Genomic DNA, 21,189 nt, shown 5'->3' with positions numbered 1-21,189 from the left:
AAAGGGCCCTGGTTGATCCGGTGCGGACGTTGATCGCACAGGGCGGTAGTAGGTAAAGGAGGACCCTGTTTGATCTGCCGCTAATATATAGTAAGGTAAGTATATTTATTCTGAATTAATAATTATAAGGGAGGTAGCATGGCAATTTGTTAACGTTTATTAATAATCATTTATATATATATATATATTTATTATTTTATTTCAGCGCGAAGGCGACTGTCGATAAAGAGAGATTCTTATTTGCCTAAAGGAGGCATTGATTCTACAGACGATTGTCGGTAAGGAAGGTCCCTGAGGGATGCCCGCTAGTAGGTAAGGTATAATAACCTATAAATGGGAACAGAATTATAGTGTTTCATTCATAGAGAATAAAATAATATATATATAAAAAAAAAGAAAAGATATCAGTCAGAATACAGGAAATAGAATTATCCGTTTACAAAGAAATAGTAATTATAGTAGGAACATAATAATCTATAAGTAATAATAAAGAAAAGAAGGATATATTAATACATAATATTCTTATACTTGTGACGACGCCTTAAGGCGTCATCCCTACGGACCGCCAGTTCGGAGACCGAACCCGGTCCGAACGGCGGCTAGGTGGGAGCCCGTCACGGGTGGGGATCACCGTGACGGGTATAAAAGGCCGGTCTCGGCCGAGACCGGCACAGTCCCGTCCGGCTTCGAGCGTGACACCTCGAAGCCAATCCTCTACGAGCCAGGGCGCTCCCTGACTCTACCGGGTGCTCCCGGTTCCCGACCGATCTCCGTATACGAGCCAGGGCGCTCCCTGACTCTACCGGGTGCTCCCGGTTCCCGACCGATCTCCGTATACGAGCCAGGGCGCTCCCTGACTCTACCGGGTGCTCCCGGTTCCCGACCGATTTCCGTACCCGAGCCAGGGCGCTCCCTGACTCAGCCGGGTGCTCCCGGCCTCCGACCGCGTGCGCTTACCGCTATACCCGGCTTACCGCTATTCTGTACGGTACCTTGCGTTTACCGCTATTCTTCGTTGCTTTGCATCTTGCGCCTACCGCTATTCCTTACTTTCGTTACGGTATCTTGCGGTTACCACTATTCTTTGTATTCGTTACGTTGCATCTTGCGCCTACCGCTATTTCTTACTTTCGTTACGGTATCTTGCGGTTACCACTATTCTTTGTATTCGTTACTTTGCATCTTACGCTTACCGCTATTCCTTATTTTCGTTACGGTATCTTGCGTTTACCGCTATTCTTTGTATTCGTTACTTTGCGCTTACCCCTATTCTGGGTATCTTGCGTTTACCGCTATTCTTTCGCCTAGCTTGGCCGAACCAAGTCCGACGGCAGAACACCCTGTATATATTGTACATAAGAAAGCTAAAATATATCATAGTTTACGACTTAACCGCGCCTACTTATTTGGAGTCTCACCCGTTCCGCATTCCGAATCCTGGCACCGGCGAGCTTAACCGCGCTAACCGCTCCCATACGGGAAGTCGCACCGTTACATACTTAAGAAGAACAGTTATATGTATATAAAATAAACGCAATGATCTTATAGATAGAAAAATAAAGGAAAGTAACATATATACTTAATTATCTCGTGAGATCCATAAACAAATACTATAATTATTCAGAACGTAAGAAAAAGAACTAGATCGCTTTAATAAAGTAACATAATTAGAGATTAAACGCAATGTTAAACGAAAATATAGAAAAGAAAAATATAACTAGAAATACTTTGGTTGGAATATCACAAATTAATATAGATTCGCTTATTCATAACTTAATCTATTGTAATCACCAAGGGTTGAGGAACTAATTTAAAGCGGAAAAACACAACCTCATTGGAAATGATTCGAGGAAGTACCCTTATGATTTTGCGCTCTAATATAACTGTAGATGCTTGAGAAGAGGCGTCTGAATCGTACTCTAAGGCAATTGGTGGGGGTTTTATCGCTTTAAGGAGTGATCCTTGTTTAGGAATAGCGGGTTCGGTCCCAATCGTTATATTCCCTAGGGAATTATCCCTATTAAGAGCTCTAAGCAATTGTTCCTGTCCCAATTCGGACGTAAATTGTTCTATCTCAGATATACTGGGAGGACTGAGCTGACAGTCAAAATCCTCGTAGAAAATTATATCTTCTTTTTCATTTGGAATGAGAAATTCCAAGATAGATCTCTGAGAAAAATCAGGTTCGGAGAAGAGGCCATATCTCAGTCTTTTCAATTGGATAGCCTTACCCGATCGTCGGGAACGCGACATCTAAAGGTATCCATTATAATCAATAAAAAATATCTACGTTAATTAAATCGAATCTAATTTCATTTGTTATTGGTATTAGTTAATTTGTTAATACTTATTTCTTTTATTTGTTTCAGATGCAGCCGGCAGACATCCAACTGGAATCATCGAGGGAAAACGCGGACGAGGTAAGTACCGACTTAATTGTTATAATTTATATATTAATCTTTATTGTTTTTGTTTCAGGTGTTGTCCCGATAAAGTTGAAGGTAAGTATATTGTTTATGAATAATCACTAACCATTTATTATATTTGTTTCAGGTCCAATTCATCGAGGAAAGTCGATCGACCCGTTAGGCGGTAAGTATAAGGTTATAGTGTAATAATGTTAATTAATATTGTTTTATTTTATGTTATTAATAGGTTTATTAATTGTTTAGGGAACCACTGTGAAGATTATTAACAGGTAACTCTAGTTTGATTATTAGTTTCCTTGATTTTTATTAATAAGTATCTAGAGAAAATCTAGTGATTTCCTAGAGAAATTAGTTATTAGGCAATATCTTTGTTATGAATAATAGATTTGATATTTAGGCTTGATAGAAAGATTGCTGAACGTTTAAGGAAGAGATAGTGTAGTTAGTTAATATAAAATTATTTGTTAAACATATGATTTATGATAATTTTGTTTGTTACAGATCCGGCTGACGTAATGACGAGGTTGAGAGACGGCGAAAGAGCTTTCTATCAATCTTCTATATAAGATAGTTATTTAATTGTTTAAATAATATTGTAATTTGTTTAATAAAATTATTATTCCATAGAATGTGGCAAAATAGATGCAGAATATTAGTAATAGATAATATATTGTAACTTGAGTGTAAAAGCGATTATAAATGTTAATAATTATATAATTTCATTAAGTGATTGTATTAATTAAATAAAGAATGATGAAATAAGATTGTCGATAAGGTTTATTAGTTAATTGAATTCTGGCGTGTATAGTCAAAGATACAATAAAGTGGATAAATTAATGTTATATAGTAAAACTGGTTTTAATTAATAATAAATAGATAATGTGTATGTATAACTGGTAAGAGAGAGATGTCGAGCAAGATTAATATGAGAACGCCCTATGGGAGGCGCTAAGGATTGAGGTTTTTAGAACGCTCTATGAGAAGCGCTCAAGGAGATGAGTTTTAGAACGCTCTATGGGAAGCGCTCAAGGATGTGAGTTTTAGAACGCTCTGTGGGAAGCGCTCAAGGTGGGGAAGGAAAAGCTCTATCTACTACACTTTATCAACTTAATTATTAATTAATATTAATCTTTATTATTTATAAAATATAATGATTTAGTAATTAGGATAATTTGACTAGTTATGCCTTAAATAATTGTGTAGCTATACCTTAGAATTGCGCGTAAATGGCAGCGCTTTTACGTAATTGTTTAATTATAATTTATAGAAGTACTCCATTAATATAAATGTATTCACAATTAGATGTGTTCATAATAGTTTATAAATCGATGTTAGTAACAATAAGCTCACTGTTTAATGTTTAAATCACTTTGCACTATTTGTTTATAATTATAAATGTTGAAAAGCAGTTAGTTAAGCACGTATAAAGTTTATTATTAAAAGCAATTAAGAAGCGTTAGTGAAATGGTAGTTTATTAGCATGTTAATAATTTATTCACTTACCTTTGGTGCAGTAAATGGGTTTACTGATACAAGGACCTTATTTTGTTATTAACAATCTCTTGTTGAATGTAGTAGGTTGATTATTGTCCTATTGGAATGGTGTTGGCTCGTGGTTGTTAATTAAAGTTATTTAACACTGAGACACTATTTTATCTATAATAACTGAGACTCACACTTTTATTTAACTACTTATACAATAATTTAACGCTAGATTAACAATTGAAAGGCGGAAGGCCGACTCGCACGTGGTGAATAATTTCTAGGTTAGGTCCCGGACTAGCGAAGTGACAACAGTTGAGCGTACTTTCTGAAGAGTTAAGAGTGTGCTCTTGACGAGGACGGCCGCTTATATAGGGACTATCCCTACTCTCTTGACCTGCGCATAAGACATCGTATGATCGATCGCGTGATCTGTACATTCCTTTCGGATGAGATCATTGAGTCGCACCTGTATTTACATTCGTACAGTCTGATGTGAAAATTTAGGTTAGGTTACAGGTGTGGCTAAAAGTATTCTGTCCTAGTTACTTTCCGTTGTCACTAGTGATCGACCATAGACTAGTGTTACAGTGATTACGTACTACATGTTATTTCGAGTTTCGCTTTCTATCGCTTTATTTTATAATTTAGGTATAACATTTCGTTGTTTTATAATTATGGCTTATTAGTTAATAACATTTGTTAATCTTTTTGTATAAATTATTAAACATTGTAACGTATTTAGTATAACTTTATGATTATTTCGAGTTTCACTTTCTATCGCTTGATTTTATAATTTAGGTATAACAATTAGTTGTTTTATGATTATGGCTTATTAGTTAATAACATTTGTTAATCTTTTTGTATAAATTATTGAACATTGTAACGTATTTAGTATAATTTTATGATTACTTTGTAATAGAGATACTTATTTGTTAATTGTAACGTATTTAATATAACTTTATGATCATTTTATAATAGAGATACTTATTTATTAATTATATCGTTATATACTAGTTTTAAGTGGATTATTGTTTAAGATTGTTATAAATATTAAAGTTTTAAATTTTACCGTGTATACGGGATGGAAGAAATGTAGAGAGTAGAGTATGGTGACCTTAGGTGGAGTCGCCATACGTAACACCCCCCTCCTTAAGATGAGAGCATCTCTGATTGGATGCGACGGCGAGCTGGTTGAGCCCTGGACGTGCGGTAGGGATGTATTCATCCATCCTCCTTTCCAAATGTTTGTAAGCGGTCTGAAGCTCAAAAATCTTTTCTTTTATTTCCTTGCTCCTTTGCTTCCCGGTCTCTTGGTGATCAGCATTCGGCGCGGAGTTTTTCACCACGATCCTTTCGGTCTGACTGTCGACGATCTGTCCAACAGCAGAGCAGGTAAGTAACGTTGTTCCTCTATATACCAAGTACAGAATGGTTGCAGCGATGGTGAGTAATACGATGATCCAAATAGTCCTGAAGTAGGAAGATACTTGGGTATTTCCGGTGTTCCTTCTAGGAGTCCCCCAGGAACTGCTTCCTGATGACGTTGATTCGGGTGATACATCTAGTTTTTTCATGCGTGGTGAAAAGGTGTACCATTGACTTTTAATTTTGTAGATAGCGGTAACAAGAGGGTCACAAGAGATTTCGGTGCCCTTGGTCGTTATGAGCCGAGTCCTTGGCTCCAAATACATGGGTCGGCCGTGTACCATAACTGGCAGTTCCATATAACAACTTCCGGTTTCTCGTAACAAGGTGGGTACCAGGGTGCATTTGATAAGTTGCGCTGCTTCTCCTCTAATTCTGGCGGAGTAGCCTGGAGTTCCCATGATCGAAAAGGCGAATAAAGACGGGTCCTTGTGTGCCAGTGTGATTGAATATTTCAGTTCCTTCCTTTTCTCATTGCATTTGTCGGTGCAATATTCCGTATACACAGTTTTTATATCTTTATTATCGTTAAATAAATGAATATCTCTAATTATTCTTAATTTATCTATTCCAGTGTGGTTTCGCAAATACATCTTATCGTGTTCTCTTATAACTAATAAAGGATGCTCTGTCTGATGTACAAACACATCGCAGGCATCGTGGAGGGCGCGGATGAAGAGGGTTATTTTGTTAATGGGTAATCCGTACGCGGAGGGATACCCTTTTTGAGAGATTCGTTGCGCGAGGCCCCTATAGATTATTGTTTGTTGCATCGGTGAGCAACCTGTTAGGAAATAAGGCGACCAAAAATTACTATAACCTTCTTCGTCCGTACACTCAAGGTCGGTGTAAACGCATACAGTGCCAACGGGCAAAATTAATCGATTACCTAAGAGGTCTGTTTTAATGTTATAACGCTTATAAATTATATGAATGAAAGTATAGATTTCTTTAACGGGATTAGTAGTTTTATATAAAAGAATAGAACGGCTATTAACAAAATCTATTTCGAGGTCGGTTAAGGATAGGTTCCCCAATCGTAAGCATTTGGTGGCATGTAAGTGCGCACAGGCTTGCATGCTTATAGGTAGATAGTATCTTTCGTTTATTTTATTATTTTTTTGCATTTTCTTAGTATCTAGGGTTTTAAGACTAACGCTGTTATCTATTTCTACTCTACACTTAAGATGTCTATGAGACTAAAACGAGGTTTTAACGATATCTCTATAATGGTCTCATGGGGACGAAGATCTTCTTCATCGAATAGACACTGAGCGGAATCATCTAGGGAGATGAGTGTTCCGTTATCGTGGGGGTTGTCGCAATCGTATCCCACTAGTGCAACGCTGAAGCGGATCAGGAGGATACCAAGGAATATTACTAATTTCATCTGTAACGTAAAAATAAAAAGAATAAAAGGAACGTCAAGGTTTCATCCTGGTTCGCTATAGTTTGCTTTTCTTAGCCTATTACTATGTACTACGCGTGTTTTGTTTCTTATCTTAATTCTAACGTTCCCCTTGTCGAGAACTTCGGTAATCCTATAGGGTCCTGAGTATTCCCTACTTAATTTGTCTAATTTTTGCGAGTTTAGTAAAAATACATTATCGTCTTTGAGAAATTCTACCGCGTGAGTTCTTTTATCGTAGTAAGTTTTAGACTTTTCCTTAGCATTAATGAGGTTATCTCTGGCGGTGGTTTGTAATTCGTGAACCTTATTGAATAAATTTAGTAAGTACGACTGGTAAGTTTCAGAGTCTTCATCGTATTGATGGCTGGACGGGGCACGAGCTGGGTGTCCGAAAATTAACTCGTGAGGCGAGAATCCTGTTCCTTCGTGGATTGAGGTATTGTAAGAAAAACTGGCTCTGTCGATTAAATCGTCCCAATGCTCTTCTCTATTAATAAAACATTTTATGTATTCGATTAGGACAAGGTGAGATCTTTCTAGTGATCCATTGGATTGTGGATGGTAGGCTGTGGTGCGGAAGTGTTGGATGTGAAATTTCTTTGTTACTGCTTTCATTACAGAGCTTAGGAAATTGGTGCCCTGATCGGTAAGTATGCTTTTTGGGCATCCAAATCGGCAGATAAAATATTTGATAAACGCTTCTGCAGTCGTATCAGCTCTGGTGTCTGGCAATGGAGCGTAGACGGAATATTTGGTTAACAAATCTTGCATGGTGAGAATGTAAGAGTTCCCTTGGGGTGTACTCTTGAGTGGTCCCACAATATCGAGAGCAACCTTGTCGAAAGCTCGACCAGGAGTATCGGTAAGTATCATGGGTTGCCGTGTTTTCCTTCTCACTAGTTTTAGAGTTTGACAGGTGTGACAGTTTTTTATGTAGTCTTGGATTTCTCCTTTTAAACCTTTCCAGTAATATTTCTGTTTTATTCGCAGGTAGGTTTTTGTAATACCTTTGTGTCCTCCAACGGCTGAACAGTGATATTCTTGAACGATTAACGGTCGCTGCTCTTTAGGTGGAGTAATAAGATATCCATTACAAATGGTAACGGTAATTGGTACCTCATTTAATCTTAACAATAATAATTCAACGATATGTTTCCAGGGAATTGAATCGAGTTCAGTATTCCTTCGGAAGCTTAGATTTAGTAAGTTCAATTCAGTGATTACATCTAAGATTGATGCAAAACATTCGGTGAGTATTTCTTTGTCTAATTTTACATTTCTTCTTTCTTTTACAGGTAGAACAATAATATGGCGTCCGTGGAATGAAGATGGGTACACACGAGCTCTACCGAGCGTAAGTTCGTTAAGAGGCGGTAATTTTCCGGCTTTCTTCAATTCATTGGCTCCTTCGTCGAAAGGTAAGTTATCGGTTGAAACAAATATAACAATATTATCATCTCTTTCTGATAAAGGTAGGTTAATTTCTTTAATACGATATTTTATGTTGTGTGTAGTAATTAATTTGTGTTTTATTTTCAGGTTTTCAGGCTCCTCTTCGTCGTCGGATAATTGGAAGGATTCATCATCGGTAGCAAGGCAATCAAGGTCGCTAAATAACTCAGGCAGGTCTTCATATAATCTTGACGTGCTGGGTGGTGGTTCTGGCGGAATAGGTTGCGGTAATACTGTATCTATTGCAGGTAAGTATTCTTCATTATCTTTAATATTTTTATCTTTATTTTTTAGGTTATCGAAGATGTCGGAGTTGCTTCTTTCGATGTCGTCTATTTCATCTGGTTCCGGATTCGTAGAGGAAGTGGAGGAATCCAGCAATGGTGGGAGTCTTTGAGGTAAGGTTTTAATGGAACTTTTTCTTTTCAGCTCAGCTTCTGGTTTGCTATCGCTATCTGTATTTTTATAGTATGTTGGAGTTTCGTAATGAATTCGAGGACGTTTGTGTACAGGTAAGACTGAGAGGTAAGTTATTTCTGTCACAGGATTTCTTGATAAAGCGTCTGCATTCTTATTGAGACTTCCGATTTTATACGTAATGTTGTAGTTGTATTCTTCTAATTTTAGACGCCATCTCATGAGTCGAGACGTGGGGTCTTTCACTCTACACAACCAAGTAAGAGGTTGATGATCGGTTATTAAGGTAAATTCTTGTCCATATAGGTATGGTCGGAAATGGTTAACACAATATATTATAGCCAATAGTTCTTTTTCGATTGTAGAATAGTTTTGTTCAGCTGCGTTTAGTACTCTGGACGCATAGGCAATTGGTAGATCTTGGCCTATGGTCCCTTGACTGAGGACACCTCCGATTGCGCGGTCGGATGCATCTGTGGTGAGTAGGAATCTTTTTGTGAAGTCTGGAAATTGCAGTATTGGTTCCTTGCATAATAGTTCACGTAGAGTGTTAAAGGCTATTTGTGCTCCTTCGTTCCAAGCGAATTTTCGATCCTTTTTTAATAGATCCGATAAAGGTTTAGCGAGTTGTGAAAAGTTAGAAATAAATCGGCGGTAATATCCGGCTAGTCCAAGAAATTGGCGTACATTTTTCAAACTGCGTGGAGTAGGGAAGTTCTTGACTGCCGTGACCTTGAGGGGGTCCGGACGAACGCCGTTATCGGTGATAACGTGCCCTAAATATACGACTTCGTGTCGTAAGAATTCGCACTTATCTGGCTGCAGTGTGAGGTTTGCGTCTCTGAGTCTGTTCATTAATTTGTTTATTTTTATCTCGTGCTCCCTTATTGAGCTTGCATAAACAACTATATCGTCCATGTATACTAGAAGTTCCGTGCCTTGTAGACCGGTCAAGATTTGGTCCATTAGACGCTGGAAAGTAGCTGGTGCATTTCTAAGCCCGAATGGCATTCTAGAAAATTGGTAGTGACCATAAGGCGTAGAAAAAGCCGTTTTGTGTGCGTCTCCGGGATCCATAGGAATCTGATGGAATCCGCTGGCGAGATCTAATATTGAAAAATACTTTGCCCCACCGAGTTGGTCGAGTATGTCCGATATGTTCGGCAGAGGGTAGGCGTCGCCTAATGTTTTTTCATTTATTTTGCGGTAATCTATCACCATGCGCCATTTTTTGTTGCCCATAGAGTCGGGTTTCTTCGGTACGACCCAGACTGGTGAGTTGTATGGTGATGTCGAAGGTTCGACTATATTGCTCTCGCATAACTTATCTACTTGCGCGTTAATTTCCTTCCTGTGCATAGGAGGATATCTGTATTGTTTTGTATGTACTGGTGTCTCGTCGGTAGTGCTGATTTTATGTGTTATAACGTTTGTTTTATCTAGATAGTCTCCTGGTATGTAGAATCTGTCGCTATGTTTGTGAACTATGTCAATGATGCTTTCTTTTTCTAATTTATTAAGATGCTCTAGGCGTAGTAATTGCAATATGCTAGCAACTCTCTGTGAGTCGAAGTGTATTTTAGTTTTCGTATTGATTCGAATATATGTATTTGTATCTGTCTCGTCGTACTTTTTCGCGTTTGTAGTATCTGTCACCTGTCCGTTTTTCGCTGCTACGCATGAGGAGTTCGCTTCTGCGATTGAGGAATGAGAATTAGAATTATTAGAAAAGAAGTAATCGCCTGGATTACTTTGAAAAGGGGGGCGAACCGGTGCGAGAGCGGTATCATCGTGCACGGGAAGCGTAGAAGATCCCCTTTCCAATAGGGTAAATTGAGAATTGTTTTGAGAATTAGTAGGGTTTTCATGCGTATAGGATAATTGGGATTCAGCGTGATCTTGTACCGTATATAGCGATTCGTGTATTAGAGAAGAATTAATGTGTTTTTTATTAATAGTAGCACCTTTGATTTTATTAAGAGATTTATTTGCTTTAGATTCTGTGTTTGTATCATAATTATTTTCATTTTCGTTGGAGACGTAATTGTTTTTAATTGAGACAGGGTTGTTTTTACCCCTGGGTTCACCAGTTTTAATCGTATTTTTAATTGCAAGTTTCTGTGAGGCTGATTTAGCGTTTGAACTGTTTTCGTTTTTAGTTTCTTTTTCAGATTTTGGTAATTTTGTACCTTTATTTGAAGTTTTATTGTTGAATAATTGCGGGATCGTGCTTCCGCTATTTTTATTTTTATTTGTATTTTTATTTTCAATTTTTTGTGAGTTACTTTCGTGATTAATTGCATGTTTGTTCTGACTTTCTTTTCCAGATTCTGTCGGAGTAGTTGCGCCCTTTACGATGTGGCGTGGAGGTTCGAGTGATACCTCATCGATTTCGGTAAGTGTAATAGTAGGAATAATTAATTCGATTGCATAATCCAGTGTGTTTATCATTCTAATATAAGCTTTATCATTTATGCAGGTAACAATGGCGTCTCCGCCGAATACTTCTTTACATGTGGATATGCGAGGTAAGTATCCTGTTTTAATTCCTGGGTTTGCTACGCGTACTACAAGTCCAGTGTTAGTACGTGCAGGTAAAATAATAGATTCGCGTTCTTTGAATGGGAAACTGTAATTTTGCCATGTTACTTCGCGGTTTCCGTAGTTAATACAAGCGTTGTGTTCTATAAAAAATGAAGATCCCAGAATTCCTTGGGTAGTAATAGGGAATTCGTCTGTAACCACGTGGAATGTGACTGGAATATTAATGATTTTAATGTTTATAGTCCCGAGAGTGTTGACTATAGTGTCTGTAATCCCGGTGAGTTGAATAATTTTATTATTATTAATAAGAACGTCTGGGTTAACGCACCCTTTCTTAATTATATTAGGTTGCGCTCCCGTGTCCAGCATGAAAGCTGTTGGTCCCACAAATGATGGAGATTCTAGTTCTACTGAGGGTACTGTTCCATCGTCTCCTCTGAGGACGTGGAGGGAACGGGGTTGTTCTCTATGCATTGAATAGGATGGGCTTTCCCGTGGTCTCGGGGCGCCCGGCTGGCCGAGACCTCCAACTGGTTTCCCGAAGGTCGGTTACCATTATTATTATTATCATTTGTTTTAACATAGTTATGATTATTATTATTATGGTAGTTCCCGCGATTATAGTTATTATTATAATTAGTATTAGTGTTGTGATTATTTCTCTCGTGATATTGTCTCCGGCGACATTCGTTATATAGGTGTCCTACACCTTTACAGTACCCGCACGTTTTTAATCCGATCGGCGCGGAAGCGTTAGCGACCGGGTCGTTTTGGGGAACGTGTGGTTGGTTATCGCGTGTGGTACGAGCGTTTCTATACCGAGATTCTTCGCGTTCTAACCTTCTATTAATGGTGAGTACCTTAGAGCAGGCATCACTAAGATTGTGATATCCTTCAGCGCGTAATTCTATGCGGTATTCACGCGGAAGTCCTTCGAAAAAAGCTTCAAGGGCAAACGATTCTATTGATGAGAGCTCTGGCTCTGACAAAGTGCGATTAATGTTTGTTTGATCTCCTTCTATTATAGCTGTTTTTAAATCTTTAACACGCCCTATATAATCTAGTATATGCTCGTTTGGTTTTTTATAAACTATACTTAATTGTCCGCGGTAGTAATTAGAGCTTCTACCTGGGCCAAAGGTTCGCTTTAAACAATCTATAAATTTCTCAACTGTAGGGTGAATCTCATCCTCTACAGCGAGGTAGGCGTGATGCGTTAGTTTATTACGTAACATCCGCACTAATAAGGCTTCATCTGCAAAAGGCACCGATTCTTTTGCTCTTTTACAGGCTCTAGCGAATTGCCAGACGGGAATGCTATGCCCGTCGTATTTAGGTACTAATTCAAGTGCATCGCGAAGATACGATTTTGAGTAACTAGAGGCGTAGGATGAATTATTTCCTATATTTCCTGGCGTCTGTGGGGAAGGGGGGAATGTAAATTGAGGTTGAATAAGGGTGCTGGGGTTAGGGGTAGACGTAGGGACGTCGGTGCTCTGCATAGCAGGTAGGTATTGCGCGAAAGTACGCATCATATTCTCGAACATTTCTGCTTTCTTATGTAATTCTTTTTCTTTTTCGTGTAATTCTCTAAAGGCTCTATCATAATTATACTCGTCTCCTTGTAGTGGGCTAGAGGCACGTTCATCAGGAGGCCCGTTCGGATTCATTATTACTTGTAATTACGAATTAATATAAAAATAAATAAATTGATTTTAATAGATTGTTAGTTGTATTTGATTTTTAATTTTTCTCTGTACGTTAGCGTTTTATAGTGTGTTTTAAGAAGATTAATCTCAGCGAAATTTGTTATTTTTATGGTTGTGGTGAGGGAGAAAGTTTCCTTTTTTAATTTTGTCTAATGTCACTAGATTTTTAATCTGTGGATTTTGATTGCTAATTTACTTATTATGGCGGAACGAAAATTTATCCCACCTGGTGTCACCAGATTTTTAAACCCGTTGTTACGTCCTATTTAATTCCGCAATTGTATCACTGAGAGTGTAAGAAAATTAAGAGATAAAGATACTTTGAGAGGGGTCAGACTGCCCTGAAATTAACTATAGTATTATTATTAGAGTATATATATATGAATATATAGTCCCTAAGAGTCAACAAGCGGGGCCGAGCGGAAACCTGTACGCTTGGTTAACGCGAAGGGCGCTATGAGAGGTCCCTTTCTAAATAGGACGCTAATCGCGCAGGGCGCTTGTAGAGAATAAAGGGCCCTGGTTGATCCGGTGCGGACGTTGATCGCACAGGGCGGTAGTAGGTAAAGGAGGACCCTGTTTGATCTGCCGCTAATATATAGTAAGGTAAGTATATTTATTCTGAATTAATAATTATAAGGGAGGTAGCATGGCAATTTGTTAACGTTTATTAATAATCATTTATATATATATATATATTTATTATGTCACGTCCCGGCGCGGTGGCGGTAACACGTAGTGTTCGCACCTTTACGCGAGACTCAATCGGTAAGATTCACGAACCAATGAAAAAGTAAAAGATCAGAAAAAGAACGTGAAACACAAATGTTGTGTTTAATATAAAAAATCGTAACCAAAATCCCTTTCTAATGGATAGCGAAATTAAATGAGAGATCGTAAGGGAAGCAGTATCGCATTGATATTTTGTTGCTCCTTACGCGAACAACGTGTATGACCAATAATTAGGACCGTATTCTAATGAATAATAAATTTAAATAATAAATCGTAAAGGAAACCAGTATCGCATCGATATTTTGTTGCGACTCTGCAAAACAACGTGTATAGTAATAATTAGGACCGTATTTTAATGAATAATAAATTCAAATAATAAATCTTAAGGAAAGCAGTATCGCATCGATATTTTGTTGCGACTCTGCAAAACAACGTGTATAGTAATAATTAGGACCGTATTTTAATGAATAGTTAATTTAAATAGAGGCGAATAATGAATCCGAGTAAGACCACAAGAAAATGAATATGATAATAATGCAGCAACGTAGTAAGAAATAGTAATCAACCATTGTGACTGACATGTAATTATTTAAGTTTTATTATCATGCATTTGAAATGAAAGAATCGCTTAATACCATTAGAATGCATCAAGTATATGTTGACCGAAAATTTAAGAGAGTAACATTGGGTTTCGCTGATCATAAAAACTTTCTCCGTTTTCAGCGAGATTTTGCATATAATTAAGGTACCTGTCTTCACATTCGTGACACTCGGAAATCGGTTGAATCAACGCGAGGTAGCGATGGCAAATAATGCAATGTAATCTTGGGCGGCGACGCCCGACGGATGCGTAATGCCTATCATTTAAAACTACGAATAAACTTTTATATTCAATCGGTTCGCTAGCGATGCATTCTTTGCAAAGACGCTCTTTTGCCGTAGGATTCACGAAGCTGGTTTCGCGAACGCAACTAGCTAAGGAGTACCTATAAAGATATTCCAATCGAGGCGACCGACAAGCGTAACGTTTCCCCACACACATATCAATTATTTAAAATTCGATTAATCAGACGGTTGATTTAATAAGCTGGTTATAACTAACGTACGTATTCCCGGGCCTCCGCCAAGTAGAACGCTGGTAGGATCGGGAAGATTAACAACACTTCGTCCTTCTCGAGTTAATTGATTTGTTAGCCTTATAAAATGATTGAGACACGCGAGACAGTGACGCACTGGAAAAGGTTGAGATACGTTCTGGCCACAAACACGACACTTTGCTAATGGAACTATAGAACCGATATTCAAATGATGTCCGAGGACGTGTTCGAAATCATTTCGCGTTGGTTCTGATAAATCGTGATAGCAATTGAGGCACAATATCGTGCCAGTATTTCTATTCAAGCACGCGTTATCCAAGATACAGTACACGAAACGACAATTACAATTTGAGTCTGGGCGCGAAGATGTTACTTCGGTATCTGGCATTTTCTCTTGCTCAGATTTTAACTTTAAACCTTCCCATGCAAATAAATTTGGAACGGACTCACCGGTGTCGACTTGTATGGTACCTGAAGCCAGTGATAACTCAATCTAATTGTAAGGCGCCCGATCGGTTCCAGGATCGATCTTCCAATAGCAGGCTGATAGTCGTATGGAGATGAATCTTCAGATGCGTCATTGTTGCTGGTTATCTTGCGGTCGAGGAATCACTGCACTAGAGTTATTTCGCGACACGTCTTTACCTTTTATTATTCGTTGGAATTTAAGGATCGCACGCTAAATTGGAATAATGTTTAAGGATTTGAAATTAAAGATAAAATTCTCAAAGCAACCAAATAAATGTAATTATAAATGAAAATAAGAGTACATTGGTTTATAAATGAAATTACACTCAAACGAACTTATAAGATAAGAATTCTTACAAACATATTAGCACTTATGTTCTAGAAATGGAACGCGCAGTTTGCGAATTAAGTAATTGAACATATAAAATTGATAAACCGAACTTAAATTAACCGTACCGAACTAGGACGAAACTAGAACTGGAATTAGAATTAGACCAAGACTGAGTCAGAATTGAAATTGCGAATGCGAAGACTAACGATTTGACCGAAACTGACTCTCTGACTGAGTATTGACGGCTTACTGAAAAATTGAATACTGACTCGGCGGCATCGCAGGGCCCGTATTTATACTCCTCTGGATCTTCAGAGACAAAGGTTTGTCCTATGCAATAGGACCGCACATGGATGTAATCTCGCTTTAGAATATCGAATGTTCGAGGCATGGTTTATATAAAACTGCAGGCGATACTCGAACCTAAGTTTTGAGAGTGGTATGGTTAACATAAAACCGTAGGTGATATCCGGACCTAAGTTTTGAGAGCGACGACAGATAATTTACAGTCGTACGCTTTGAAACGCAACAAGGGGTTTACGTTACGCGAAAGGTTTCGTGTTGCGCCTTTCTGGCGACATGTGTCGAGCGCTATTGATACAGCGAGCGATAATTCCAAGAGGCGATAAACTAGAAAGTTTAAAACAAAAATTTACGAGTGGAAATCTACTTGCTAAAATATGGGGACGTTACACCTCCCCCCCTAAAATAAAATATTGGACCATGCGCCAATATTTGAACATATACTAATTATAGCTATGAACCAAAGCATAATACAAAATAATAAAACATAGGTTTTGACAAAATTGATCCAATATTTGGACGTATACGAATTATAACCATAAACCGCGCAATACAAAAATAAAACATAAAATTTGACAAAATTGATCCAATATTTGGACGTATACCAATTATAACCATGAAGCACACAATACAAAAATAGCGAAACATAAATTTGGACAAGAAATAGTGCAATATTTGCAACCATATATAAAATTACCGAAGCATAATGGAATATACTTAACCATAAAATTATCAAGATAATATGATGAAGGAGAGATTATGAAATATACGCAACCATATATATATGAGAGTACAAGATAGTTCAAAATATTATTTCGTTACTTTAACCTGGGGTACGATGTCGCGTGGACAGTCGTCTAACAATTGTCTTAATTCTTTATAGGAGTATTTATGTTCACTCACATTACAATTTTCACCAGAGGACGATTCCTGAGATTGTTCGCAGATCGGCACAGGTGATGGAGCGGATGGTTCCACGTTTTCACCCTGGTTTGGAGTCTTCTTCTCTTTGATTGGTGCCGTTTGACCCAGATGTAGTAATAAATGAGTGATGGAAGTCCAGATGGCTCCCAAAAGATGTAAGCTCCATCCATAAACAGAATGTAGAGCGTAACCGTGGATGATCGTATCGATGACAAGTTTCGTTACTCGAATAACGATAAAAATTCCGAGCACTCCTGCACTCGCGGATCCAAAACTGATAAAGCCCCTCCAAATTCTTTTACCGGTGCTTTCAGCCAGCTGATCCAAAGATTTCTCGTCCAGAAGACCCAAAATTGAAATGCTCCCGGATGGAACGGTTTGTCCCATCACTCCTCGAGCCAAATTATGTAAAGTTGACGGCTTTTCGACTGGAAACATTATATGGTCCCGCAATCGTTCCAGATCATCGTTTGTGTAAATTCCGCTTGTGGCAAGCGATGAAGGGTTGACGTATTTCCATTTTGGATTGGTGAGAGGTTGAATGGTTTGTGGAGGCAGTGACTCCGTTGGACGTTGTCCCGTCCGAAACCAAATTCCATGTAACTTGTACATCGTAGGCAAAAGTTCGTTGCAGTCTCGCCGAGTTCCCGCTTTGGAAAGAATTCTTGATCTTGGTAGCAGAAACATGGAAATATTCCGATGATAAACTGGAAGCTCGTTGTAGCAGTCTTCTGTGTGTCTAATTTTGCACTCGGTAGGCTCGCATTTGATGATGTGAATAACATCACCGGCGATTACTGCTGTGTAACCAACGTTTTTCATAATTCGAGAGGCCATCTCGTCCGGGGCGATGCTGGCCAGTGAGAGTGCATTCTTCAGGATTTGTTTTTCTAGAGCACATTTCTGTTCCATGATGTCTTGGTATAGTGTTGAGAGTTGGCTTTGGACATGCTTCTCGATGTAGACAAATTTAGAATTCACGTAAGCAAATATATCTAAATTGTCTACAGGCGTTTTAGAACGTGTTCTGAATGCTTTCCCTTGCTGGGTTTCGAAGATGAAGAGCTTCGGATGTTCCGTGTGGTAGATTCTGTATCCACAAAGATTAACTTCTGTAGTTTTTGCCAGTGCGAAAGTCGTTCCATGTGTTGTAACTGCATATACTACAGGCGTGGATTGATTATCTCGCGGTGTAAGCTTGGTAGCATACCCCTCGTATAAAGTATCATACTGGTCGAAATGGCAATTGTCGATTGATGTTACAGGCCAATAAGATTCACCTCCTTCTGAATCTATGCAGTATCCTGTGAAGGCATCACATGTTGTTCCCGATGGCAGCATCACGAGATTTGAAACTCTTTTTACTGGAGCTTCAAATGAGTGTAATTCCACCTTGACGGTGGCTTGGACAACAACGCTATCCCATGATCCCTGTCCGTCGGTATATTGTGCACCAGAACAGCGCCCATCCGTAGCAACCGATCCGGCCAGAGTAATACTGTGTCGGCTAGTACGGTTTTGCGGAACACGATCAATTATTGCATTTCCGATCACGACAGTTCCAGTTTCGTGAAGACGAGAGCAGCCAATTGATCCAATTTCTTGAACATAATTTCTCTGTCCATTGTGCACTATTGAAATGTGAGAATGCATTCCGCAATGATATACAATGCGGTCTATTTCCACTTTACATTGTATGATCTTAATACGATGAAAGTCGGACAGTTGTAGCAGTTGGATGTATGTTTCCTCTCGATTGGGTTCGATACTATCCAAATTGCAATCACCAATATCAATGAGCGAGAGTGTCGTTATATTTAATCCGTTTCCTGTGCAATCGTACCCAGTGAGTCCCAGCGAAAGGGGTACGAGCAGTAGGAGTATGATTAGAGTAGCCTTCATGATGATGTCGTCCGATTCCTTCTTGATGAACTGGCTCTTGATTGTTCCGATGGCCAGTTATATAAGTCTTCATTGATGACTGGTGGGGGATCCGTAGAGTGGGGTGCACCCTTTGCGATACGTAACTTATCGGCATGCACAATTCGAGTCTTGTGTAAACTTATCGCTAATTTGACATTATTATTGTTCATCACTTGAATAACATCGTAAGGGCCGATATATTGATCACACAGTTTGTTTTTGTTCGGCTCTTTTAACAAATAAACTTTATCGCCCACTTTAAACTCGTATGGCTTAATTCGTCTATCGTAATAAGTCTTTGATCTCTCCTTTGACCTGATTAAATTATTTCGAGCATTATCTTGTACCTCATTTAAACGAAGAAACAATTGAGTCAAGTAATTAGCATAACTTTCGTTACGAATATCATCCAAAGATGGATCGCTACTTGGAACTCTAGCAATTTTACCGAAAACCAATTCATAAGGCGTATATCTCGTACCTTCATGCACGCTTGTATTATAAGAAAAACATGCAAATTTTAGATATTCGTCCCAATCTTTACGGGTAACAAATTGTTTCAAATACTCCCACAAAACGTGGTGTGAGCGTTCTACCGAACCGTTCGACTGAGGCCTGTAGGCAGTAGTTTTATATTGCCTAATTCTAAATTTATGCGCAACAGTACGCATCAAAATATTAACAAAATTTGTACCTTGATCAGTCAAAAGAGCTTTCGGGGCTCCGAATGTACAAATAAAATCTTGGATAAATGCATCGGCTACATGGGTAGCAGTGGTATGTTTGAGAGGAATCGCAAGGCAGTATTTAGTAAGGAGGTCTTGGATCGTCAATATATGAGTGTTGCCTGATCTTGAGGCGGGTAACGGTCCCATTATGTCCATAGAGATTTTGTCGAATGCCGTATCAGGTGTATCAGTCAAAGTCATTGGTTGTTTAGTCTTTACGCGTACCAGTTTTTTAAGCTGACAATTTTTACATTTTTGTATAAAATTTTGTATAGTTCGTTTCATATAGGGCCAAAAATATTTTTGCCTAATCCGATCGTACGTTTTGGTTACACCTTTGTGTCCTCCGATAATGGACGAATGGTTTTCCGTTATTATTTTAAAACGGTCTTCCTCGGGTGGTAAAATTATTTCGTTATTGCAAATCAGTATTTTTGTTTCGCTTTCGGAGAATATCCGTCGAAGGAGTGAAGCAATCACATTCCAACCGATACTAGCTACATCACCTTTGCAAATTGAAATAGTTTTAAGATCAAGTTCAGTTACCACATCTAATAACGAGTGCAAAGATTCTTCAATAAATTCAATTTCCGTCAAACTTGATACCCGTTCTTTTATCACTAAAGCAATTATATTTTTATTTTCGTGATTTATTACCCTGGCTCGGGCAAGAGCACTCTCAAAAATAGGCGGGAGTTTGCCAACGTCAGCGAGCATTCGCGCTCCCTTGTCACAAGGTTCACCCTTCTGTGTGACGAATATCACTAAATCATCACTTCGCGATAAAAAATTGTCGCGAATTTCGTGAAGTCCAAAATCGTGAATTATATTAAAATTTTCGCTTACTGCGTTATCATTATTTGTTTCGTTTTTGGAAAAATCATCATCTGACAAATCGTCATCAGAAAAATCCGTCAGATCATGTATATCTGCCGTCTCTCGATTGTTATTCATATTTTGAATCACAGATGATTCAATTTCCTCTATGTCATCGTCATCGTCTTGGTAGTTCGTATCGTCTTGTACAATGCTAGGATTGGGAGAAAGATTAACAGATTCGCTATCTGTGAATAGTGGTAAGATTTGGAGCGATTTTGGCATGTTGGAGGGGAAGGTAGGATCACTTATTGGGTTTCTAGACAGAGCGTCTGCATTTACGTTAATTTTACCGGCCTTATAAATGACCTCGTATTCGTATTCCGCCAATTTAAGTCTCCAACGAACAAGCCTCGAAGTCGGATCCTTAACCGAATGTAACCAAACTAACGGCTTGTGGTCCGTCACAAGTAAAAATTTATGTCCGTAAAGATAGGGTCTAAAATAATTAACGCAATATACTATCGCTAACAATTCCTTTTCAATGGTCGAATAGTTTGATTCCGCGTTATTCAATAAACGCGAGGTATACGCTATCGGCAAATCTTTACCTATCGCGCCTTGACTTAAAATACCTCCGATCGCGTAACCTGAAGCATCGGTCGTTACAATAAACGGTTTAGTAAAGTCCGGATATTGTAAAAGAGGTTCCGAGCATAAAGAATTTCTCAAATAAACAAACGCATCTTCCTGCTTACTCGTCCAAATAAACTTTACATCTTTCTTCAATAATTCAGTTAGTGGCTTGGCAATTTTAGAGAAATCAGGAATAAATTTGCGATAATAACCAGCCAAACCAAGAAATTGCTTTATATTTTTAGCATTTTTGGGTCTCGGAAACTCCTGTACAGCGAGTATCTTTTTTGGATCGGGTTTGACACCCATTTCGCTTATGACATGCCCGAGATAATTTACTTCTCTACGCAAGAATTCAC

At 38.5% G+C, this 21,189-nt stretch overlaps 1 protein-coding gene across 1 annotated transcript; it reads right to left on the bottom strand.

Annotated features, from left to right (window-relative positions):
- Window positions 1-15,123: 15,123 nt before the first annotated feature.
- LOC136997658 (uncharacterized) lies at window positions 15,124-18,629 on the bottom strand. The gene has a single exon (XM_067348679.1). It carries the CDS (start codon window positions 18,627-18,629, stop codon window positions 16,614-16,616), a length of 2,016 nt encoding a protein of 671 aa, XP_067204780.1. The 3' UTR covers window positions 15,124-16,613.
- Between the last annotated feature and the right edge of the window lie 2,560 nt (window positions 18,630-21,189).

This window comes from Linepithema humile, chromosome 2 (assembly GCF_040581485.1).
Source record: "Linepithema humile isolate Giens D197 chromosome 2, Lhum_UNIL_v1.0, whole genome shotgun sequence".
Taxonomy (NCBI): domain Eukaryota; kingdom Metazoa; phylum Arthropoda; class Insecta; order Hymenoptera; family Formicidae; genus Linepithema; species Linepithema humile.
This window is presented reverse-complemented; position numbering and strand designations above follow the sequence as displayed.

Excerpts from the sequence above, each read along its gene's own strand:
- LOC136997658 (XM_067348679.1), bottom strand. The coding sequence starts at position 18,629 with ATGAAGGCTACTCTAATCATACTCCTACTGCTCGTACCCCTTTCGCTG.